At 48.9% G+C, this 23,544-nt stretch overlaps 1 protein-coding gene across 1 annotated transcript; it reads left to right on the forward strand.

Annotated features, from left to right (window-relative positions):
- The first annotated feature begins 2,864 nt into the window (after positions 1-2,864).
- Positions 2,865-22,997, forward strand: LOC149856596 (scaffolding CK1 anchoring protein D-like). The gene is made up of 4 exons (XM_090065175.1): positions 2,865-3,460; positions 16,303-16,470; positions 16,988-17,112; positions 18,571-22,997. Exons 1-4 carry the CDS (start codon positions 3,035-3,037, stop codon positions 19,511-19,513), a joined length of 1,662 nt encoding a protein of 553 aa, XP_089921301.1. The 5' UTR covers positions 2,865-3,034; the 3' UTR covers positions 19,514-22,997.
- Positions 22,998-23,544: the final 547 nt, after the last annotated feature.

Genomic DNA, 23,544 nt, shown 5'->3' on the forward strand with positions numbered 1-23,544 from the left:
CCTGCCCCATGCAGATCTGGGGGGTATGTGTGCCATGGCTGTCCTGTGCCCTGCCCTGCCCCAGCTGGGCAGCACCTACCCCAGCCCCTGCTCCACTCCCTCCCTCACCGTAGGGGCCATTGGAGGTGGCAGTGACCCAGAAGCAGAAGAGGGAGAAATAAGGAAGATAGAGGGGTGAGGAGCAGAGATTGGAGCAGGGCTGAACCATAGCAGTTATTGGTTCTCTCTCTCTCTCTCTCTCTCTCTCTGTGTAGAGACGAGAAGCAGAGTCCAAGTCCTTGGTTGAAGACGGGGTTGGGGGGGTGATAGCTACCTATCCAGGCTGGAAAGGGATCTTTGTCCAGCAGGTGTTGTCCAGAGGCAGGTCACTGGCAGGGCCTCTGGGTGGATAGGTGGTGTGGCATGGTGCTGGTCCAGATGGAGAGGGCATTTCATTGGGTCTATCTTCACAGCCCCTTTTTATGGGGCAAACTACCTCTGATCTCCTATGGGGGGGGCCTGTCCAGGCAAGGTCAGCTATTTTTAGACCTACTGCCATTGTGTCTCAAGCACCCTCATTCATCCCCATTCATTAAGGAACCAAGTTACATAGGAGGGGTAGGTGCGAGTCATATGGGGATGGGGATAAAATGGAGGCTTGGCATTACAAGATGGAAACTTGACATGACTTATGCTAACATACATATATAGGCCTAAAACAGTAATCAACCAATATAAAAGTAGTAAAAAAAAATCAACACAAAACATAATAATTATCACTTATAAAACAGTGGATATCTATATCAAAATAGCAGGGCACTTATTTGCAAAATAAAATGTTAAAGCTTATCCTACGTCTCACCTTGCTTATACTTATCTATAGGGAATAAAGAGGGAGAGAAAAAGTCAGAAATGGTTGGGAAAGGGGAGGGAATGCATTTTAAAATAAATAAAAACAAAAAGAAAAAAAGGGGGTTTTGCTGCAAGATGATCGTGTGAGTGGAGATAAAACTTCAGGGACGGAGCTGTGTAATAAAATGTTTTTTTCTTTTAAAAAGAAGTCACAAATGAAATGGGAATGCCACCTTTCAGTTGAGTTTCCCCTCCCTTCCAAGCACTTTCCCCCATGCAGAAGTTTACTATAACGCTTCTTTTTCCTCACCCATTGTTTCCTATCTAGACGTTCTTTTTTTTTTCAGTGTTTCATCACATTTCAAACTTTCTATCCCTTCTCAATACCCTTCTGAACAGTTTCTGTAATTTCTAAAGGCTAAATTCAACAGGACCGGAACTTCAGAAGGGTGCTGAGGGTTTTAAATTCCCCTCCTATCTTAATCTTCTACGTATCTTCTTGTGCTTATACTAAGCAACCCTCTGTGCTTTTCCTGTTCAATATAGCTGTATCTGTTCAACATGACCCAGCAAACAGAGTGCTTTTCAAAGTATTGTAAGACATGAATGAGTTTGCAAGCAGTGAAAAAAACCAGAGGTTCAAAGGTAAGGGACTAAGATAAGAATTGCCATTTGCTGGGTCAGACCTTAAGTCCATCCTGCCAAGTATCCTCTACTCACATCTCCAAGGCAGAGTTTCAGTGGGCAATGTCCACTGGCTCCTTGGACTCGCTTAAGAGCCAGTGGGTGCTGCTCAGTGTGCTCTATTTGGTGTCCCCCCTCAGTGCATTTGTTCTGAACCTTTGACCTCCGCTTCCATCCTAGTTATGTTTTGAGTTGCCCGAAGGAATCAGTTGTAATCTTTAGTGCCCTCCCTCTTAAGGGAGACTTACAGTATTACTTGGTGGGCCTAGGCCCACACCCAGTGGCGTAACAAATAGGCCTGTGCCACGCAGGGGCAGAGTGGATGCTGAAAGGGAGAGTGAACTAGGGATGACCAGGGTTTTGCAGTTCTCTCACTTGCAGCCTCCAGCATTTAAGGTCTAGGAAGTTCTGATTCAGAGGCTGTAGACCTAACTCCTGTGTTTATAACTACTGATGCCCCTTTCCTCCAAGAATCTGTCCAATGCCTTTTTGAATCTGGTGAATCACTGCACACTTATCCAGATTGAATGGCCTCTTCCACTTAGTTGTGAATAAAAGCAAGTTGGCAATGTTTAGTTTAGCAACTTGGAAGCTGCTTTCCTGAACAGTGAAGATACTGAACCTGAACCCCCAGCCAGTGCTGGAGGCTGCAACCCCCCCAGACTGAACTCTCTCTGCTCCCTTTCTGGCTCCCATTTTGAAACCAGCAGCAGCCTGGGAGGAGGCAGCACAGACATGGTACAGAGGGTGCTCTGTTTGAACCCTCATGCAATGAGTTTTTCACTCAACTGACCATTTTTGAAGTGGACTGCAGCTGTGCACTCCTGTTTGCTCAGGGCTGTAGACCACTTTCTATGGCCAGATTGGGTGAAAATTGTTACTTCTGTCTGTGCCCTAACCGGTGTCTGAGCGGGGAGCGAATCTGAGAGGCGGAGGGAACCACAGGAGGCATCTGCGATAAAGAGCCACAAGGGGACACAGGCGCCTGCCTGGGAGAGCTGTGGGCTGCCAAAGAAACAATTAATTAGCCTTGGCACGGTCAAACAGGGGCCAAGCTGTGCTCCCGGCCAGCTATGCTGGTGTACCAGGAAAAACTTTCTGGGTGTAAGAGGTAAAGCTCTTGCTGAGGCAGTGCCTAGGCTTGGCTCCTCGTGCCTGGAGGGCTCCGGGGGGCAGGGGATGGTGCCGCTGCCTGCAGGGAGCTCGTGGCAGCACATTTAAGTTAACGTGAGCAGCCTCTTGCAGCTGGCGGCGGTGGGAGGGGCAGTCCCGGTGGGAGCGCACGCCCCAGGGGGCTCCCAGGGGCCCGGAGCTGAGGGGGGCCGACCCCGCAGCCCGCCCGCGCCACCGCCGCGGGGCTCCGTGGGGGCAGCCGAGCGGCCCAGACGGGCGCGCACCGCCTCCCGCGGCGCTGCCCGTTCAAATGCAGCCAACCAGGCGCGGGCGGGGCGGGGCGGCTTGTTTGGATTTGAACCGCCAATAAAAGCGCGGCTGCGGAGGGCAGTGATGCTGCGGCCTCATGGCGACCAGCTCGCGGTGCGCGGACGAGGCGGCCGCCGCCGCCGGGCTGTACAGTGAGGCGCAGCGGCTGGCGCTGGAGGAGCTGGTGGCCGGCGGGCGCGACGCCTTCCGCGCCTTCCTGCGGCGGGAGCGGGTGGCCGAGTTCCTGTCGGAGCCCGAGCTGCAGGCGCTGCTGGCGGCCGCCGTGCCGCCCCGCGAGGAGGCGGAGGAGCCGGGCGAGCGCTCGCTGGACTGCTCCTCGCTCACCTACTTCCCCGAGCGGTCGGACGCGGAGCCGCCGGTGCTGGAGCTGGGCTGGCCGGGCTTCGCCAGCGGCGCTTTCCGCGGGCTCCCGCGCGTCGAGGCGCACTTCCAGCCCGGCTTCGGCGCCGTGCTGTACGGCTGCAAGGAGGCGGTGCGCAGGGAGATCCGCTCCGCCCGGGAGGTGAGCCCCGGCCCCTGCTCCCCGCGCTGCGGCTGCGGCTCGGGGGAAGGGAGGACCCGATGCCCGCGGGGGCTCGTGCGCGGGGCCCGAGGAGCCCCCGCGGCCGCTCCCCGCGCCGAGGTGGTGAGGGCTGGGCGCCTTGCCAGAAATTCAAAGCCCGTGGTCCGGCCTTGTTTCTGTTGAAGCCGCCCTGCCTTTCTTCCGGGAGCAAGCCTCACGCAAAACCGAGGTGGCGCACCCGCCACCCGCCTGCCCGCTTTGGGGACTGGGCTGGCATCCTCCCGTCGCGTCATCTGAACGGCCCAGGCGCTGCCCGCCGCTCTCCCTTGGTGCCTGTGTGTGCCGTGATGTAAGCCTCAAGGTGGAGCTGGGCCCAGGCCCCAGAATGTGGCTGGGCCGCGGGCAGGTAATGAGAGGGCATTTGGGGAGAACTGGGAAGAGTGAGGGCTCATAACAAACTGGTAGAGAGTGCAGTTAAAACTCCCACAAAGAAGTTGGTGCCCCCCCCCCTCCCCATTGTATCATTAAAACTCATTGCCACTAGGTGTGGTGGAAGCTGACTGGTTAGCTAGATTCAAAAAGGCATTGGACATGCCCTTGGAGGAAAGGGGCAGCAGTAGCTATTGAGCACGTGAGTTAGGGATGCAGCCTCTGACTCAGAACTTCCTAGACCCGGGTGGGTGCCAGAGCATGTGCTCAAACACGTTTTGCTTGGCATACATGCCTTGCGGGGAAGGGGCCAGGACTGTGCTGCCACAAAGATTGGGCCTTTGCCAGCTCCCCTGCCATCCACCCCTGGCATGCTGACTTTTTGCAGATCAAAGTTACTGGTGTTTTTGGCATTGCCCCCGAAAGTTGCAGACTCCTGTTCTAGAGCTTAAATGCTGGAGGCTGCAAGTGGGGGGGGGGAACCTGGTTATACCCAGTTCGCCGTCCCTTTCAGCATCTATGCTCTGCCCATACGGTCCAGACTGCCGGGCAAGAGGGAGCTGTGGTCTGATGCAGTAAGTGGCAGGTCTTATGTTCTAAGACATTTGCTTCTTCACATTCTGAGGTTGTACTTTGTGTGAGCTATTGTTGTAATGGAGAAGACAGACCTTAAACCCGGTCTGTTATGCTCTCTGACTGGCAGAGTGGTTGTTTTTCTTGCCCATCAACAGCTACTTTCTCAATTTAGTATGTTTTTTGCATGAATGATGTGTGCCCCTGGTGGCTGGGGGGGCATGGCAGCAGTAAGCCGTGAGCTCCCACAGATGCTCCTGGTGCTGTGGGGGGATGGCGAGTGCTGACCAGGGGTTGGTGACCACCCACAGATGCCACCGACAGTGGTGGGCAGTGGCGATTGCTGACCTCCCACAGACACCATCAGCAGGGCGGCGGGGAGAGGGTGGCAAGCAGCAACCACCATCAGTGTCGGTGGTGCCTTTTCATAGGGGATGCACATGTTGCCAGTGATATTCTTGTAACCATTTGAAGGCTTCTACCTTATTTCTCCAATAAATACTTGTGTGTACAGGCTGAATTGGGGTTTATTGTGAAAAATGATGTCAATGATGCCTTTGAAAGGTAGGTGTGTGAGTGGCAAGCATTTCTCAGTCATATCTTTTATTGGCCCAACTACATAGTTTAGATTTAAAATTGAACAAGACTTCTAATGCAAGATATAGATATATACAGTCTGGGTGGGGATAGAGGCATTTGGATGATTTCTTTCTGGAATGAGTGCAACCTGACTCCTTAACATAAGAAGATCATGTTGTAAACACTAATGTTGGCTTTGACAGAGCTGACCTGACAACTTTCCTTTTCTAAATCATCCTGCGTTTAACAGTCTGCAAATGCCATGTGACTGTCTTTCAATATGCTGCATCCTGGACATCAAGGCTGCTGCAGATGGTAAAAAAAAAAAAATGGTGCTTTCATTTAAACTCGGCACGTTCCCATGCCGAGCTCTGCATGTCCAAAAGAAGCAGCACCTTAATTGGACCCAGCTCACCAGATGTTTGTATAGATCAGGGGTTTTGGTGGGGCTTTTTGGTGCTTTTATTGAATAGCTGATTGAATCAACTGTAGCTAAAACTAAAAACAAATCCTCCCCAAAAACCCCTGCGGAAGCACCCAATCTATGCAGATACTTCAGGGCTGGGTCAAAATAACGTGCTGCTTCTTCCAGTAAAACTTGTTTAACTTTTTTTTTTTTAACGTCTGCAAGCAGTCCAGGACATGTCTGTTGCAAACATCAGGCTTAAGGGTATGTAGTTCAATAGCTTTCAAATTTTTTTTTTTTTGAATGACTCGTCTTTTAAACTTCCTGTGGGCTGACTACCACACCTCTTTTCTTCAAAGTTTTCACTGAAAAGGTTACAGGGGGTGGGGCAGGCATTGGTGAAATCTGAGCCACTGGCATAAGTAAAAGAATGCACCTTTTGACCAAAAACCAGAAGGGAAGCTTTCAGTAAATGAGAGTACTGTTAGGTGGTGTGTAAACAGCCTGCTGGATTTGCAGGCTTACAAGATTGGAGTCAAATACTGTAACTGAAGCTAATGAAAATACCTTTAACAACTTCAGGCAGCAGGCAGTGAAGAGTTCTACCTTGTAGACTAATTCAGAAGTATTGTAAGTAGTGGCTAACTTCATCAGATGATTAGTAAAAATTATTGCTTAGAAAAGCATATGCATATCTGAATTAGTGTCTAAGGTACAACTTCGTCCTGCCTTCTGCCTGACCTGAGACTAACAGGGCTAACTACCTCTTTTCAACTTCTGTGTTGCTAACCGCATTGGACTTGGTTCAAAAGTCTGTTGAATAGCCACTAATTAAACCGCAATGGTCTGATCCAGGGTGGGGGTGGGGTGTTATCCTGGTAATTAGAAGCTGCTTGGAAAAGTAACGAATCTCTCACTGGGCCGCTACTAATGGCCAGGAAGGACCTTTCCCAAAATATTATGTGATGACCTGAATCAAAACCAGTGCTGTAGCATTTTTGCTTGGAGCACTGGCTTGTCCTGTATGGAATCTTAGCCATTAGGTAGAGAACTGGACTTCTTTCCAGACTTCTCAACTGAACAGGGAGTGAAACAGTAGGAAGAATGGCTTTATATAGGTTGGAAACATAGATCTACAATCAGTGACTTGACCCTAACCACTGTTCAAGTTGAAATGTACCAGTTGAAAAGGTAGAGTCCAATAGCAAGGCTGAAAGTCCTTGACAACACCCTTGCTAATAGGTTTTCTAGCTTGGGTTACTATATTACTGATACCAAAAATCTAGAAATACTGGATTCAAATGCTCTTCTAGGGGCATGGTGACTGAACAATCAGTTCTGACCTACAGAAGAGTGTTTTTTCCCTGTGTCAGAAGAGCCTGTCATCAAAAACGCTTGTTGCAAATTGCAGCAAGAAAGCTCCCAGAGACAGACTTCTAAACAGATCATGTCTGTAGCACAGTATTTTGGATGTGTGTGTAAATACCCAAATATTTTGTGGTATTGATCTTTTTATCATATCGTAGAGTTGCTGCTGGGTTTCTTAATGCCTTCAAGGTGGCTAATCTAGTCTAAGTCTTCCTTTTGGGCTTCAGTGATAAAGAACTGACAATCATCAGCAACATTTAGTGAGGGTTAAAGCTCCAGTTGAGAGAATTAAGTGGCCCAAATACCTTAAATGACAAGTGAGATTCAGAGATGAAACTGAACAGTCACAGGTACAGAACTAGTGCAATTAAAGCACATGAGTAGCTTAAGCCCTTCTGTGTCTGGATGCACAGGCTTCAGTGGCAGAAACCAATTAACTGTGTCTGAGCAATTTAAAGTCCCCTTCTTTTGTAGTAAACTTGAATAGATCTTGATAACATAGTTCAATAAGAGGAGGCCTGAATAATCCTATATGGAACAGTCAATATGGAGGGTCTGGTTCATGTCTTTTTTTTTTTTTTTTTTCCACCCTTCCTAAGCAGTGGAAAATAATCTTGCCTTGATTAGTTAGGATTTCTAGGGCAAAATCTATTGTACAAATGGTACTTAATGGGCCTCTGAGAATAAGAACCAACAAAGAATTAAAGGGAGAGCTGTTCTTACTGAGATTCTTTTCCACTTCAAAAGTCCACTATTTTAAACTGAAGTTGAGAAATGTTAGATGTTCAAATTCAACATTTTTTTCAAAGATATGAACTACATTGGTCCTAAGAAGGCAGAGTTTTTAGTGGAGGATTGGGGGAAATGGTTTTTAGCAGCTTTTCTGGTTTAGGATGCTTGTAGATCACTTCTCAACCTCTTGTAGGCTAAGATCAAGTGTATCAATAGCTAGGCCTTGTGTGCATCTCCAGCTCATAGTATTTCCACATATAATCCTAGGTTCAGGTATAATTTTGCCTAAGCTTTACATTTGCCTTATCTCTTGGATTTTCTTTTCTCCTTTCACTTCCATTCTCTCTTAATAGAGACGCTTTTAATGTCTCTGAATGCCTGCATTTTTGTAGCATGAAGCTAAAAAGATAAGAGGGTGGGCATGTTGATCCCACTAAACGCCTGTGGGAGAGGCTGCCTGCTGCTTCCTGAATTGTGGAACTTCAGTCTCAATAGACATGATGATCTGGAACAAAATTAATTTTAAAATATCTGATTTGGATTTTTTTTCATTGTCATATTTATTTAGTTTTAAATTAAAAACTTTATATAGGTTTATTTTTAAAGCATTTTATTAAAGATATGTTAGAGCTCAAAGATCATCATGGGATAAGGATTATAACTTCTAGTTATGTATTATTTGAAACAATATATTTATGGAAATTTTTTCTAAAAAGTTTTTTATAAATAGTCCATGGCCTGCTGTGACCTATATTAGGGACCCAATCTTATGGGGTTTTTGGAGGCTTCTCCATAGTCTAGTAAAGATTTAAAGAAAACTACACTACCTAATGGGACTCAGTGCTTACACTAGGAGATCCCATTAAGCATCTCTGTGCTACTTAATTTTAGCTCTTAAACTGTGGATTTTAGGGGTGTACCAATAAAGATTTTTTGGGGGCCAATACTGATGGCTATTAACCAGCCATATTGATTTGATACTGATCCAGTTGCTGATATGCAGCCCAGCAGCTTGGAGAGCAGCATCCAGCTGGTAAGTCTGTTGGGGCATGGAAGGCAGATCGAGGCCCCTGTGGTGAGGGAGAGAGTAGGGCTGGGGCAGGCACTGCACAGCTGAGGCGGGGTGCAAAATGGAGCTGTGGCTTGTTTGGGGTAGCGGGGGGGGAGGTGACTCCCACCATTATGCACCTCCCCAGGGGAGGCATATAGGGCATGTGCCCCCCTGGATCTGTGTAGGGCCAGGGAGGGCTGCCTGCTGCATGCTCGGTGTTGGAGGCTGCACCAGTCTTGGTGGGGGGACTGGGCTGGGGCTGCGCTTGGGCCAGGCAGCGGTGGTGCTGGGAGGTGGGCTACACCCATCCCAAAATTCACTGTAGCTGCTGCTGTTGGTCCCACCAGCTGCCGCGGTCCCACCACCTGCCGCGGTCCCACCTGGCCCCAGGCCCAGCTCCTCTGAGAAGAGGCTGGTGCAGCCCCCAGCCCACAGTAAGCAGTCTGCCGTTGCCCTGTGTACAGATTCAGGGGGCACATGTCCCCCATGCTTTCCCAGGGGTGCATGCAGCAGGGGCTGCCCCTCTTTCCCTCCCCGGCTCTGCTCCCTGCACATGGCAGCAACAGAACGGCTGGAGCAGGGGGAGATGCCAGCACTGCTGGCCTTGTCCCCTACCCCTCAGTCCACACTGTCATGGCAGGGCCATCCCACTCTGTCTCCAAGGAGCTGGGCTGCAGCTGCTGGCATCGTCCCCCACTCTGGCCCCTCAGTCTCTGCTGTCATGGCAGTGCTGTCTTCCAGCAGGGCCGGAGTGGGGGAGCGAGGTCAGCGGCTCTGGCCTCATCCGCCCTTTCAGGCCCTGCTCCTTGGAGGTAGAGCAGGACGGGGGGAGGAGGGAAAATGGGTCCAGAGTCAATACAGTGAGGGGAAGCAGGGGCAAGGCCAGATGAGGGTGGGGAGGGGAATGGAGCCCCACATGACAGTGGGGTGCTGGAGCAGATGGGTGGGGGGGTGCACAAGGCAGAGAGGCAGTAGCACAGGGTGTTGGGTGGCGGCGCTCTGTCCTCGCCCATCCCCCTGCCATTCTCGACGGGCAATTGGCTAGTCTTTTTAAAAAAAAGACTCTATTAAGCAACAAGTATGTGCTTTTTGTAGAAAACAGTGATTAAATGGAGGCTTCCTGACTAGTGATTTTTAAATCATGATTTAACTATTTAATTTAAATCAAATTCACACTGGATGATGGGTGGATATAACTTTCAACCTGAAATTGTACACAGCCTGCTAAAAAGGGTAGAAGTGTATTAAATGAAATGTAATTGAACGCTGAGCAAGATGCAATCAACCAGCAGCTGGTTATTATTGCCTAGTTGGTGAGTCAGTATGTGAGTCTGAATGTTGAGATGCCCTGAAGAAAGACTTAGAACAAAGCATTTTCTCACCATCTAGCTCTACAGAGAATGCTCTTTGCACCCTGTGAACCAGAGTTAGTTCATTTTGCCAGATGTGCTAATTTCTGTCCCTGCAGTTCCAGGTATATAAAAGATGAGGTGGGGACCATGAATCAGGAGTGTGAGAAGCTCCATCTCTAATGACACCCTTTCACATGGCAGGAGTCACTGAAGTTGCAGAGTGTAGCCAGGTGAATAATATGCAACAGTTGATAGGTTTGACAAACTTTAGTACAGAATTTTCAAAAGTAGCAGCTTTGGTCTAACTGCTCCCATTTGAGTAAAACTCTTTCAATTGAGCTACAGGAAGCAGATGCAAGTCAGTCAATATCAATACATGTGTTTTTTTGCTAAATCCCACCCTAGCCTGCCTTTCCTGAGGCTGTCTGGTTGACAGCTTTTTAAGCATTTGTCAATTTCCAGACTCTAAAAGGTTTCAGGTATTTGGTAGATAATATTCAAATGGAATGACCTTTCATAGGATGCACAAATTGCATGGCATGCTTTCTCTCCCTTCAGGTTTGGCATTCAAGAGCAAATACTGCATTTTCTGACTCCATCTGCATTTCGGGGATATTTCATAGACATGTGGGGCCAGAAGGGACCTTGTAAGATCACTGGGTCCTTCCCCCTGCCCAAGGGGCAGGAAGTCAGCTAGGGTCAAAGGATCCCAGCAAAATAAATGTTCAAATGTTTCTTAGTTTCATAGTTTCATAGTAGCTAGAGTCGGAAGGGACCTAGGTAGATCATCTAGTCCGACCCCCTGCCTTAGCAGGAAAGAGCACCGGGGTCAGATGACCCCGGCAAGGTGCTCATCTAACTTCCTTTTAAAAATCCCCAGGCTAGGAGCCTGCACCACTTCCCCTGGAAGCTGGTTCCAGGCCCTAGCCACCCTGACTGTGAAGTAGCGCCTCCTAATATCTAATCTAAACTTACCCTCCGCCAGTTTGTGACCGTTATTCCTGGTCACTCCTGGCAGTGCACGGGGGAACAGGGACTCCCCCAATACCTGCTGATCCCCCCTGACCAGTTTGTAGCAGGCCACAAGGTCCCCCCTTAGCCTTCTCTTGTGGAGGCTAAACAGGTTCAGGTCCCGTAGCCTATCCTCATAAGGCCTGCCCTGCTGACCCCTGATCATACGAGTGGCCCTCCTCTGAACTCTTTCCATATTGTCCACGTCCCTCTTGAAGTGTGGCGCCCAGAACTGGACGCAGTACTCCAGCTGCGGCCTGACCAGTGCCGCATAGAGGGGGAGGATCACCTCCCTGGACCTGCTCGAGATGCATCTGTGGATGCATGATAGGGTACGATTGGCCTTCTTGACTGCCTCCCCACACTGCCGGCCCATGTTCATCGTGGAGTCAATGACGACTCCAAGATCCTTTTCCGCCTCCGTGCTGGCAAGAGGAGAGTTCCCCAACCTGTAAGTGTGGTGCCGGTTCTTCCTCCCCATGTGCAACACCTTGCACTTATCAGTGTTAAACCCCATCCTATTCTCATCCGCCCACCGTTGCAACCTGTCAAGGTCAGCTTGTAGCCTATTGCACCCTTCTAGTGCACCCACATCCCCCCACATCTTAGTGTCATCAGCAAACTTGAACAGGGTGCTTTCTACCCCCTCATCCAAGTCACTGATGAAGATGTTGAACAGTGCAGGCCCGAGGACCGAGCCCTGCGGAACCCCACTGCCCACATCCTTCCAGGTCGAGAAGAACCCATCCACTACCACCCTCTGGGTGCGGCCCTCCAACCAGTTGGCGACCCATTTGACCGTGTGGGCATCGACACCACAGTCACTCAGCTTTTTGATGAGGACAGGGTGAGAGACAGTGTCGAAAGCCTTCCGGAAGTCCAAAAAGACTACATCCACAGCAACCCCTGCGTCTAATGATTTGGTGACCTGATCGTAAAAGGCCACCAGGTTGGTCTGACAAGACCTGCCACTGATGAACCCATGTTGGTTGCCCCTGAGCATGCATTCCCCCGCAAGGCCCTCCTGGATGTGTGCCAGGATAATTTTTTCAAAGAGCTTACCCGGGATTGAGGTCAGACTAACTGGCCTGTAATTTCCCGGGTCCTCTTTTTTTCCCTTTTTGAAGATAGGGACCACATTGGCCCTCTTCCAGTCCTCCGGCACCTCGCCAGAGCACCACGAGTGCTCATAGAGCCGTGCCAGGGGTCCCGCAATGACCTCAGCCAGTTCCTGTAGAACCCTAGGGTGAAGATCGTCCGGACCAGCGGACTTGAACACGTCCAGCTTCTCCAGAAGTACCCTAACTAACTCCTCGCTAACCCTTGGCCCAGGCGTGTCTCTCTCGGGGCCCGAGGGGGGCCCAGCAGGGAGGTGGCTGAACTGGTCCCTACTTAGGAAGACAGAGGCAAAGAAATCGTTAAATATGTTAGCTTTGTCATCTGGTGTGATGACTAAGTTGCCCATCGTGTCCTGCAGGGGCCCCACATTACCCGGGACCCTCTTTTTACCCCCTATGTATTTGAAGAAGGACTTCTTATTGTCCTTAATCCGGGAAGCTAGTCCTATCTCCAACTCTGCCTTGGCCCTCCTGACTGCCCCCCTACATCCTCGGGCGACTATAACATAGTCCTTCTTGGCGATGACCCCATCTCTCCATTGGGTATATGCCTCCCTTTTAGCAAGGAGACATTCCCGGATGCTCTTAGTGAGCCATGGGGGTTTATGTGCCCTCCTGCTCCCTTTGACCCTTGTTGGGATTACCTCCCTTTGGGCATGGAGGATCGTCTCCTTAAGGAGCAACCACTCACCTTCGACATCTGATTCCCTTCCCCTCTGGGTCCTCAGCGCTTCCCCAACTATCCTCCTTAGCTTGTTGAAGTCAGCCCTCCTAAAGTCTAGGGCTGTTGCCTTGCTGCAGCCCTTTGCCACCTTACGCTGGATGGTGAATTCCAGCAAGCGATGATCACTGTCTCCCAGGTGGCCCATCACCCGCAGCCCCCTCACCAGGTCATCACCCGTGGCCAGCACTAGGTCCAACAAGGCGTCTCCCCTGGTGGGACTGTGCACCTCCTGGGTTAGATGGAGGTCCTGCAGTCTGGCTAAGAACCGACGTGAGCGATCAGACTTGGCTGACTGCTCCTCCCAGCAGATGTCTGGGAAGTTTAGGTCCCCCATGATGACCACATCCTTAGCCCTCACTGCCTCTGTAAGCTGACCTAAGAATTCCAGGTCGAGCTCTTCTCCCTGGTTGGGAGGTCTATAATAGACTCCCACCGTTAAGTCTCTCTCCCCTGGACTGCCTTTTACTCTAACCCAGAGCACCTCAGAGTGCCCCCCCTCTACCCCCATGCTAATTAACGAGGAAGTATATTCCTCCTTGATGTAGAGTGCTACTCCTCCACCTTTCCTTCCTATCCTGTCCTTCCTGTATAGCCTATAGCCCTTGACACTCACCGCCCAGTCATGCGATGAGTCCCACCACGTTTCTGTGATCCCTACTATGTCAGGGCTGGTGACAGCTAGGAGGAGGGCGAGTTCCTCCTGCTTCTTCCCCATACTTCGAGCATTCGTGTAGAGGCATTTGAGGCCTTCAGCGGTTGTGCCCACTGACCCCCTAGTCACAGCAATGCCCCGTCCCCTATCGCTTACCTGTTTCTCCGTTTTGACCATTGGTCTGGGCTCGCTGGCTGTTGCTGGGCCTGGTATCTCATCGTCTCCTCCGCCCTCATCTTCCCCCTCCCCCGACGAGCCTAGTTTAAAGCCCGCCGAAGGAGGTTCACCAACCTGGAAGAGAACACACGCTTACCTTTAGGGGAAAGGTGGAGCCCATCCCATCCCAGCATGTCTCTCTTGAAAGCGTCCAGCATAGGTGCTTGCAGCTCCATTGGGCTGGTGTAGCCGCTTAGCGTGCACCCCAGCGATGGGAGGTGGGGAGAGCCAGGGCTGCACCTTGAGCAGCTCTGCCAGCACCAAGGAGCTCAACCTGCCCTCCCAGCACTGCCAGATTACTCTGGGGCCTCGCACCCTGTGATGGGACGGCCCGTAGGGGTGCCGTGACCTCCCCTAGTGCCCTTGCCTACTGTGCCAAGTCTGGGTCTTTAACACATCCTCTGTCTTGCCTGCCACGTCTTTGATCTTATTAGTTCAGTTAAGGAGGCTGCCTTCCTACCCTTTTTGGCACGGGGCTGATCTTACTATACCGGGATTTTCTCCGAGTCCCAGTGCTGGTCCTCTCCCGGGGCCAACTCAATACACGCGCCCCCTCCCAGGCTTCATATTTCACAGGCAGCGCCCCACTCGGGCCTGCCTCCCTTATATTCCGTGGCCACTCGTGTCCTGACCTGTGTCCCATGCTCCCCACGGTCTCTATGCGCGCACTCGAGCCTGTGGTCGCGCCACTCGGGCCTGTAATCGCGCCTCTTGCGCTCGCTGCCCGCACTCTGGCCTTCTGTGCCCCCATTGGGGCCCTCGCTCGTGCCTCCGTGCGCTGTCCGCCCGCACTCGGGCCTGTCTATGCCCAACTTGGGCCTGTGGTCGCACCTTGTGCACTCCCCGCCCGCACTCAGGCCTCCTATGCCCAACTTGGGCCTACGCGCCACTGGGGCTCTTCCCAGTTGGGGCTTCCAACTGGGGCCTGTCCCAGTAATGCCCATGCTGGGCTGGGGGCAGGACTCCCCCACTGCTTAGACCCACCTTCCTGGGCCCACGCCCTACTGGGCTTCCGCCTCTACTCGACTCTTCCCGAAGTCACCCCAATGGGCTGGGGTCGGGACAACCCCACAACATGGCACCCTCCGCGGTGCCAGGAACTCCCCCACCTTACTGGGGAGCTCCTGCTGAGGCCTCCTCCACCCCTACAGCCTCGCCCAGTCCTCCGGTGTAATAATCACAACTCCGCAAAACTATGCTGGCTCTCTCCCATCCCTCTGTCAGGGTCCTCTCCACCCCTGCATCATTGCAGCTGGTCAGAGTGGTCAGGCTGCAACCCCTGACTCAGGCTGCTCAGCTCGCCCACAGAGCTCCTGCCCCTGCGGCTGCCAGAGGGGAACTGTTACTGGCCTCGGCCTTCCCTTCCTTATGAAGGCCAAGCCTTGCTCCCTGGCAGTCCCATCAGCTAACACCTGCTGCCTTACTAACTGGCAGCTAAGCCATTCCCTATCTTCAGTAGCAGGCAACTCAGTAGCCCTGCTACACACCCCCAAGATCTGTGTGGGATGACAGGAGGCTGCCAGTGCCAGCAAGTGACATGAGTTTTGCTTTTAGCAGTTTGAGGTGCAGGTTCCCAGAAACCCCTGCACCTTATCTCATTGAAACTTGGCAGGCTGCATGGCCTCAGAAAGGGCTACCATCCCTGCAATTTTCATCCAAATCAGGCAAGAAATGACAAAGTTATAGGCATTTTCATGATTCCCCATTATAGCCTATGGGCGAAACATCAAAATGCATCAAAATAGTTTCAACAGAACAGTGGTTCGAAGCAAAACACTGTCCATTCAAAACAAAAGTCAAAATGAAACGGTGCTGTTTGGCAGAGCCCTAATTACACATCCTGAGTGTTGAAGCAGTGTGTATCTTCCACAGTCTGATAATGTTAGATTCCCACACACCTGCATTTCTTCATAGCAACTCTCCTTGATAAATATGGTGCAGCAAGCCCATCACACTAAATCCATTACCTATTCCTATCTTCTCCAAGCACATGGATTTATTTAATCTGCATTATGGAACAGTTGTCTAGCTCTCAGTGGATGTGCATATACTAGAGAGCATATTGCCATCACCACCAGTTAAATGGTCTGGGAAGTTAAATGAAATTCTTACAGAAAATAACTACAGTGGTACCAGCACAGGTGGAAGGCTGGCCTTTTAAAGGCACTGGGCTGATGCTCAAAATATTGATCTCTAGCCCTTTTATATTTGAGTTCAGGGTCATAGAATGTTTGTGCGAGTCTGAGCAAATCATTTCGTCTCTCTGTCTGTTCCCCACATGGGGTTAATGTTGAATCCTCACATCCCGAAGGTATTGTGAAGATAAATTTCTTAATGCTTGAGAGTTGCTGACACTCAGTGAAGTCTCTAGCATAGACAAGGGTTTTTAGGTCTGAAACTCCCTTTTTCTTCCTCTGTTGAAGTGGCTGCAGTTGGGTTTCCTGAATTGGGGGAACACAAAAAAACTCAGTCTTGCCAAAAGACAGTGGGAGGCCAAAAAAAGAAATGTTGTATGGAATCAATGTGGGGGAGCAGGAGACTTGGAAGCTGGCTGAAGCTGGAAAGTTGACTGAACCTCTTTGCATAATGAGTGCTGTTACTGAACTATTGGCTGTTTCTGTGTTCCTGCAGGTTATCGCTGTGGTTATGGATTGCTTCACAGATATAGATATTTTTGGTGACCTTCTGGAAGCCTGTGGGAAGCGGGAAGTTGCAGTGTACATTCTGTTGGACCAAGAGTTTGTATCTCATTTCATGAAAATGTGCAGTAATTTAGGCGTCAGTCTTGAGCAGAAGATTGTAAGTACTGTATGAATTGTCTTTGATATCTATACGGTTGACCCATACCAATGGGAAAAAATATGGAGAGAACAGAACAAAGACAAGGGGGGGAAACCAAGAAAAGGGGGAAGAGAGAACCAAAATGAAGAAATAGTGACAGTACTCAGTGTTAAATCATTTTCTGTTGTGGAATATAACAGTATGGTACTAACTTGATTAAATTATAAGGCCATATATTGCACTGGATCTCTGTAGGAACTTCTAGTTAATATTAGTGGGAGCTTCTCTAGATAGGACTTGGCACCACAAACAGGCTAACTTTTTTTTTTTTTGTCTTCCAATTCATGATTTGTAGCTTAAAAAAAAGAACTGCGTTCCCAGTAGTTGAAATATAAGCTGTGTAGAGGCAAGCTCTTTGCCTCTAATGTGTCCGTCACATAACTCATTGTTCTGCTCACTTTTTTTCCACTGTCTTCTCTTCTACATAAAACCACTTATTTTCAAAACTGGTTTAATTTTTTTTTTCTTGAAACAGATGATGAAAGTTCGAACCATTACTGGAAACATTTATTACGCCAGGTCTGGTGCCAAAATTGTTGGGAAAGCCCGTGAGAAATTCATGTTAATTGATGGTATTAGAGTAACAACTGGTTCCTACAGGCAAGTACTGGGGTCCATTGCTTTTTCAACAGTCTTTGGGAGCAGGAGTCTTCTGTAAAGGGGGCAGACTAACCCAAATATTGCATGGTCAGCTCCAGAAACTAGCCTTGGCCTACTCAGAGTTTGTTAGCAGTCTGCAGAAGCTCTGTCCAAACCTGTGTTGATTATAATACCCATGGTGTTCTAGGCTGCTGCTAAGAACACCGGCATTCATTTGGATGTCTCATGGCTTTTTGTGTGCATTGTTGTGCCCCAAGTTCAGTGGGGGCAAAACCCTGGTTTCTCAGAGGGACTGTTTCAGTCGAGCACTCTGAATTAAGGAGAAGAGTCTTTTTGCCTGTCTTTGCCCTTACTGTTATCTCTGACAGGCAGGGAACTCTATTTCATTACTTCCTTCAATTCCCTGTATTGATGCAAGCTTTCTATAATCTTTATCACTCAAAACACTTATACTTCACAAGCTTGCCCTTGCGTGTGTGGTTTTTGTTGTTGTTTTTATTTGTAGTCTTTCTTCTCTCACTCATGCCCCTGTCTTGCTGCAGTATCAGACAGGAAGCCTAGTCTAATCCTGGTTTGTTTGGGGGGGGTGTTTTTTGGAAAAATACTATACATGTTTGCCTCTCAGCAGTAAGATTACACTACAGTGGGAGAGAGACATGGTTTGAATGTGAACTTTTACAACCTGTGAAACCCAGGCAAACTGAATTTGCACAAAGTTGTAACTTGCATGTGAGCTAACTATAGTAAAAGGAGGTGTACTAATCTCTCTCAACTCATTGTGGCATTCAAATTTAATGACATTTGTTGGCATAGACAGGGGTGTCAAAGATCCAGCCTGGGACTCAGCCTGACGTGGTGTGCTGTGTAATGCATATGCTAGCCCTGCACACTGCATATGATGTGAAGAGCTAGTGTGGCGCACACTGCATGTGTGCATGGGGCTGGACTGGGCGCATATACTCCATGTAACAGGACTGATCCAGCATGTGTGCTACATTTGGTTCCCTGCCAGACTGGCCCTGTGCGCTAACTCCAGGGCTGGCTTGGATTGCACTTACGGACTGGTCTTATGGACCGGAGTCAGTGCATAGGGCCAAGTTGGTGCAGGCACTGCATACAGTGTGTACCCTATGCCAGCTCCATGCACTGAGTCCTGGACTAGGGCTGGTCATGGGGATGTGTTGAACAAGGTGCCCATTCTTGAATGGCCCCATATGCCAACTCCAGTGTGGGGCTGGCCTATGGGCCTGATTCACCCTGCAGATGCCCCATGATGCTGGGTGAATTTGACACCCCTGGCGCAGGGGATTAGGGTAGTCCTGGCACAAAGTTAAGTTTTAAGTTTTTAAATGGGAGACTTCTAATAACTTGTATCCTGTCCCCTGGGATGTGGCTGTATTCATTTTAATGTCTTGGTTTAGTAATATTACCACTGGATATTGTTCTGTTTTTCAACAGTTTCACATGGACTGATGGGAAATTGAACAGCAGTAACTTATTGGTACTTTCAGGCCAAGTGGTTGAACGCTTTGACCTAGAGTTCAGGATCCTTTATGCACAGTCACAGCCTCTCAGCTCTGAAGTGCCAGCAAGCTGCAGGAACAGTGGCATATTTGATCAGCAGGTCAACAAAAAGCCATCTAAAGAGTACACTGTGGGATACGACTTGAGAGCAGAGTTGGCCAGACTGTCAAGCACTCCCAAGAAACCACTGAAAGAAATGGATTTGGCTGAAGATAACCCAGGAGGTACACTTTGTAAGCTGGGGCATCCCTGTCTTGGTGAAGAGCAATGGCTTAGCAGCCAGGAGGTGCTCATATCCAAGCAGGTGAACAGCATGCCGACTCAAACAGAAGCATGGGAGAAGCCCAGAGTGGTGCTGTCTAATGCTGTCACGCAAACTGATATCGTAACTGTGACAACAGGAACCCAAACCTCTGTTGATACTAAAGCAACTAGCACTCAAACTGCAATTCTACTGAAAACCGCTGTGACGCAGACAGATAAGGATGAGCATGTGGAAGAACCTTCACTTCAGAGACGACAATCAAAAGATGGATCTTCTGCTTCTGCTGCTTCTAGCCTGTGCTCACAATCTTCATCCTCTTCCAGGTGCTCTCTGGCAAGTTCTGTCAGCTCTATGTCCTCTCTTAGGTCTACTGAGTACAGTAGCTACCACAGGGCAGATAACTTCCACACACTACATAAAGAGAGGCAGTTCCACTACTCTATCATCCGGTCTAAGCTTAACCATGTGATGGATCTCCTCGCACGGAGAAACCACGTGCCTGAACACTACGTGAACAGACACATTGGAAGATGCAGTCTGAAACAGAGGCGTGATATCAGCACAAGTCTGCTTAGTCTCAGGGACATTGCACCATTCAGATCAAATAAGTGACTGCTGCTGAGTTGAATTTGGAGCACAAGAGCTCATTTCATTGCATGGTACTCTTTATAGCTGCTGATTCTTGTGACTGACTCTGGTACCTTACTTGTATATGTGCAGGTCACTTCCTAGCACTTCTTGTCTCATTTTATGCAACATGTGAAACAGTGCACTGATATGTCATTCATGCTTGTTATGCCATTCATGCCTCCACATTCTTTCTTTTTTTTTTTTTTCCATATATAAAAATTAGTGGTAAAGATTAACTGGTGTATTCTACTTTTTGTAAGCACTTTTTAAACCATCAATGGCAAAATAACCTAGTCAGCACTATATAAAATTGCTGTCCACTACAGTTTTCACTTTTAAAAAGGTTTTTCCCCTAATGTCTAAATGAGCCTGCTCAAGTAGGCTTCTGAAATCACTTGATTCCAGTTCTAATTGTTGGCTGGATATATGTTTGTATACTGTATTAATGCTAGGTTTTGTTTTTAACTGTTTTCTACTTCTAGTACATTCATATTCTGCATGTTCCAGTTTCTGAAACCCACAATACATTTAAGGTAATCAGTGCAGTGAAACCAGCCGGCTTCAGCACTTGTTCACTATAGTGATTTAAAAACTCTGGTGCATAGAGATTCCAAAAGATTATTTACATTTCTGAAGATACTACCTACTGTAACTTCCTAAAAGTGGCAGTGAGGATCTGACAGCATTACTTAGTTACCACTGTAACTCCCTCCCTCCCTCTCTAATATGAGTGACTGGTTTTTACTATTAGCAGATGTGTCTAATGCAAGAAGCAGAGAGACAGTTGACAAGAAAATAATATCTGTAAACCTATGAAAACCAGTTAGAGGGTTTGACCCAGTAAAAATCCGTTGAAATTCATCTTCACTTCTTCACAAATCTCAAATGCAGCAGAAGAAATGAAATGACAAGTATTGCTCTTATGATGATGGGGAGGGAGTTTGGTGAAGAAGAAACCCCTACTTATATTTATGCAATATGTTAGTTTGGGCCAGATAACCATTTGTGGCAAATCACACTTCTGGGTTTTTTGTATTAAAACCAAGTTGTAGAAATTTCACAGATTTCATAGACGCTGGGGCTGGAAGGGACCTCAAGATTGAGTTCAGCCCCCGCCCCATGGGCAGGAAGTCAGCAGGGGTCATAGGATTCCAGCAAGATAAAAATTCCGAGTTTCTCTTGAAGGTGTTCAAAGTGACTGATGCTGGAGGTGGTTCAAGCAGCTTATTCCAGACCTTGGGGGCTTGGACTATAAAGAAGTTCTTTTTTTATGTCCAGCCTGAAACGGTGCTGAAGGAGTTCATGACCATTCGACCTTGTCACTCCCTGGGGTACTCTGGTGAACAGACATTCCCCCAGATCCTAGTGATTGCCCTGATAAACTTATAGGTGGCCATCAGATCACCCCTGACTGAGCCTGTGCTTTTCCAGGCTGAAGAGTCCCATGGCTCTCAGTCTCTCTTCATAAGGTGTTTTGCTGACCTCTGATCATGCGTGTAGCTCTCTTCTGCACTCTGTCAAGCTTCTCCACATCCTTTTTTTTTTTTTTTTTTTTTTTTAACTGTAGAGCCCAAAACAATGCAGTACTCCAACTGTGGCCTCACCAAAGCTGAGTACAACACGAGAATGACATCCTGGGATTTGCTCAAGAAGCATCAATGGATGCAAGCCAGCATTTTGCTTGCTTTACTGGCTCAAGCATCACATTGAAGGCTCATGTTCATCTTGTGGTCAATCATGACCCCCAAGTCCCTTTCATTTGTAGTGCTAGCCAGCATAGCATGGCTGAGCCTATAAACATGTTGAGGGTTTTTCTTCCCAAGGTGGAGAACCTTGCATTTTTCAGTGTTAAACACCATCAGGTTCTCATCCGCCCGTTTCCTGAGCCTGTCAAGGTCAGCCTGGATCACCTTTCTGTCCTCCAGGTGTGGACGCTTTACCCCAGAGTTTGGTGTCATCGGCGAACTTAGCTAGTCTGCTTCTGATACCAATGTCCACATTATTAATGAAGTTGTTGAATAGTGTTGGCCCGAGGACAGCTTTGAGGGACCCCACTGGCCACCGCACACCGTGACAATTGACTTCCATCAACCACCACCCTCTGGGTCTGACCATGGAGCCAATTCCCCAGCCAACGGTTCATGGTGAAGCTGAGGCCACAGTTGGCCAGTTTTGCCAAGAGGTGATAATAGGATACCAGATCGAAGGCTTTTTTAAAAGTCAAGATATATAACGTGGATCATCTCTCCCTTGTCCAGGTGATAGGTCACCCGGTCGTAAAAGGAAATAAGATCAGTCAAGCAAGACCTACCCACAACAAACCTATGCTTGCTATCCCTCAGGATGTTGCCATCGGCCAGTCTGTTAAGAATGGCCTCTTTGATCATCTTTTTTAAGACCTTCCCTGAGAGGTCAGGTTGATGGGCCTGTAGCTTGCCAGATCCACTTTCCTCCCCTTCCTGAAGATGGGCACCAAATTGGCCTTCTTCCAAAGATCCTTGCCAGGGGCTGAGCTCTGATGCTCGCCAGCTCCTTGAGTACCCTGGGGTGTAAACTGTCAAGGCCGGTTGACTTGAAGGTATCCAGCTTCTCAGGGTGTTCCTTCATAACGTCAGCACTGATGGAGGGTAAGGAATCTCTTTCACCTGGGCCTTTCTGTCCTGTAATGGGCAGGAGACTGGTGAAAAACTGACGCAAAGTACCCACTTAGCAAGTTGGCTTTTTCCTGGGTGTCAGTTATCAGTTGTCCCATCTGGTTTAGTAGGGGTCCAACTGTTTGCTTTGTTTTTCCTCTGACTCCCCACATACCTAAAAAAGGACTTTTTATTGTCCTTGATATTTGCAGCTAGTTGGAGTTCAGTTGCAGCCTTGGCTTTCCTGGTTTGCTCCCTGCAGGTCTGGACCAGTGCAGAATATTCCTCCTTGGAGGTGGATCCAGTCCTCCATCCTTTTTTGCCTTTCTTTTTAGACGCAGGAGGTCCGCTAGTTCCCTGCAAAGCCAAGGGGGCTGCATTTAAACGTTTGCCTGTAAAGTGAGCAAGTGACCAATAGGTGGCACACTGCAGCTACCTTCCTAGACACACTTCTACATGCCGCTGAATAGGGAAGTGTCCACAATTCAACTGGATGAGGATGCAAGCTGGTTCAAAGCCATGACAGGACTTTACTGTCCCAATGACAGCGTTTCAGGCTCTTGGCTATGGGCTACTCCTGAGTGCGTAACTCTGCCTACTATTACCCTGCACTAAGGCTACATAAACAAATAGTAACATGTCTATAAGCCTGATCTACTTTTCCCCTCTTCAGTCTTTGCAGAGAGGGAGTTAATACTCCATTCATAGTAGCACTTGCAACTGAATAACCATGACTTCCCTTCTTTTGTATCCCTCTCAGTAAGTCAAATTGCCCTTTTTTGCTTGTTTTTATTTTTGTGAGACACCGACTGCCAAATAAACTTGAAACGGTAACTGAGGCATTGAAGTTAATTTTTGAATTGTTGAGGTTTTGCCTTGTATTTTGGTTCTTTTTACTTTACAGCCTTGACTCTAATTTTGGGGAGGGGCATTGGTGAGGGGTGTGGGTGGAGGAGGCATTTTTCAGTTGTCCTTAATTTTCCAGCTGCCTCCCAGGGCTGGCATTGGTTCTACTGCTACCAACAAGTATAAGTGCATGAATGAAGTCAACTGTATCTTTGTGCAGCCTGTCCCCACTTGCTCCTAGCAACATCCTTCTCCATGGGAGAAGGAGCTTACTTTGTGGAGAACAGAAAGCAAACATGGGGCTTGGTTCTCCCCAGCTGTCTTCAAATATTTCCTCCCTTCCTCATACCCTTCATTTCCAGTCATGAACACAGTGTGACCCTGGAGGCTGGGGGGGCACCGCAGCTCTGTCAGCGGCAGGAGCGTGGCGGTGACAACCGGTGAGCTCCCACAGGCAGCTGCAGCGCCGTTGGCGGGGCAGGGGGTGAGCACTTAGCAGTGGTTAGTGACCACCTGCAAATGCCACCAGCAATG

This window comes from Crocodylus siamensis, chromosome 10 (genome assembly GCF_052110815.1).
Source record: "Crocodylus siamensis isolate JL-2025a chromosome 10, ASM5211081v1, whole genome shotgun sequence".
Lineage (NCBI taxonomy): Eukaryota > Metazoa > Chordata > Crocodylia > Crocodylidae > Crocodylus > Crocodylus siamensis.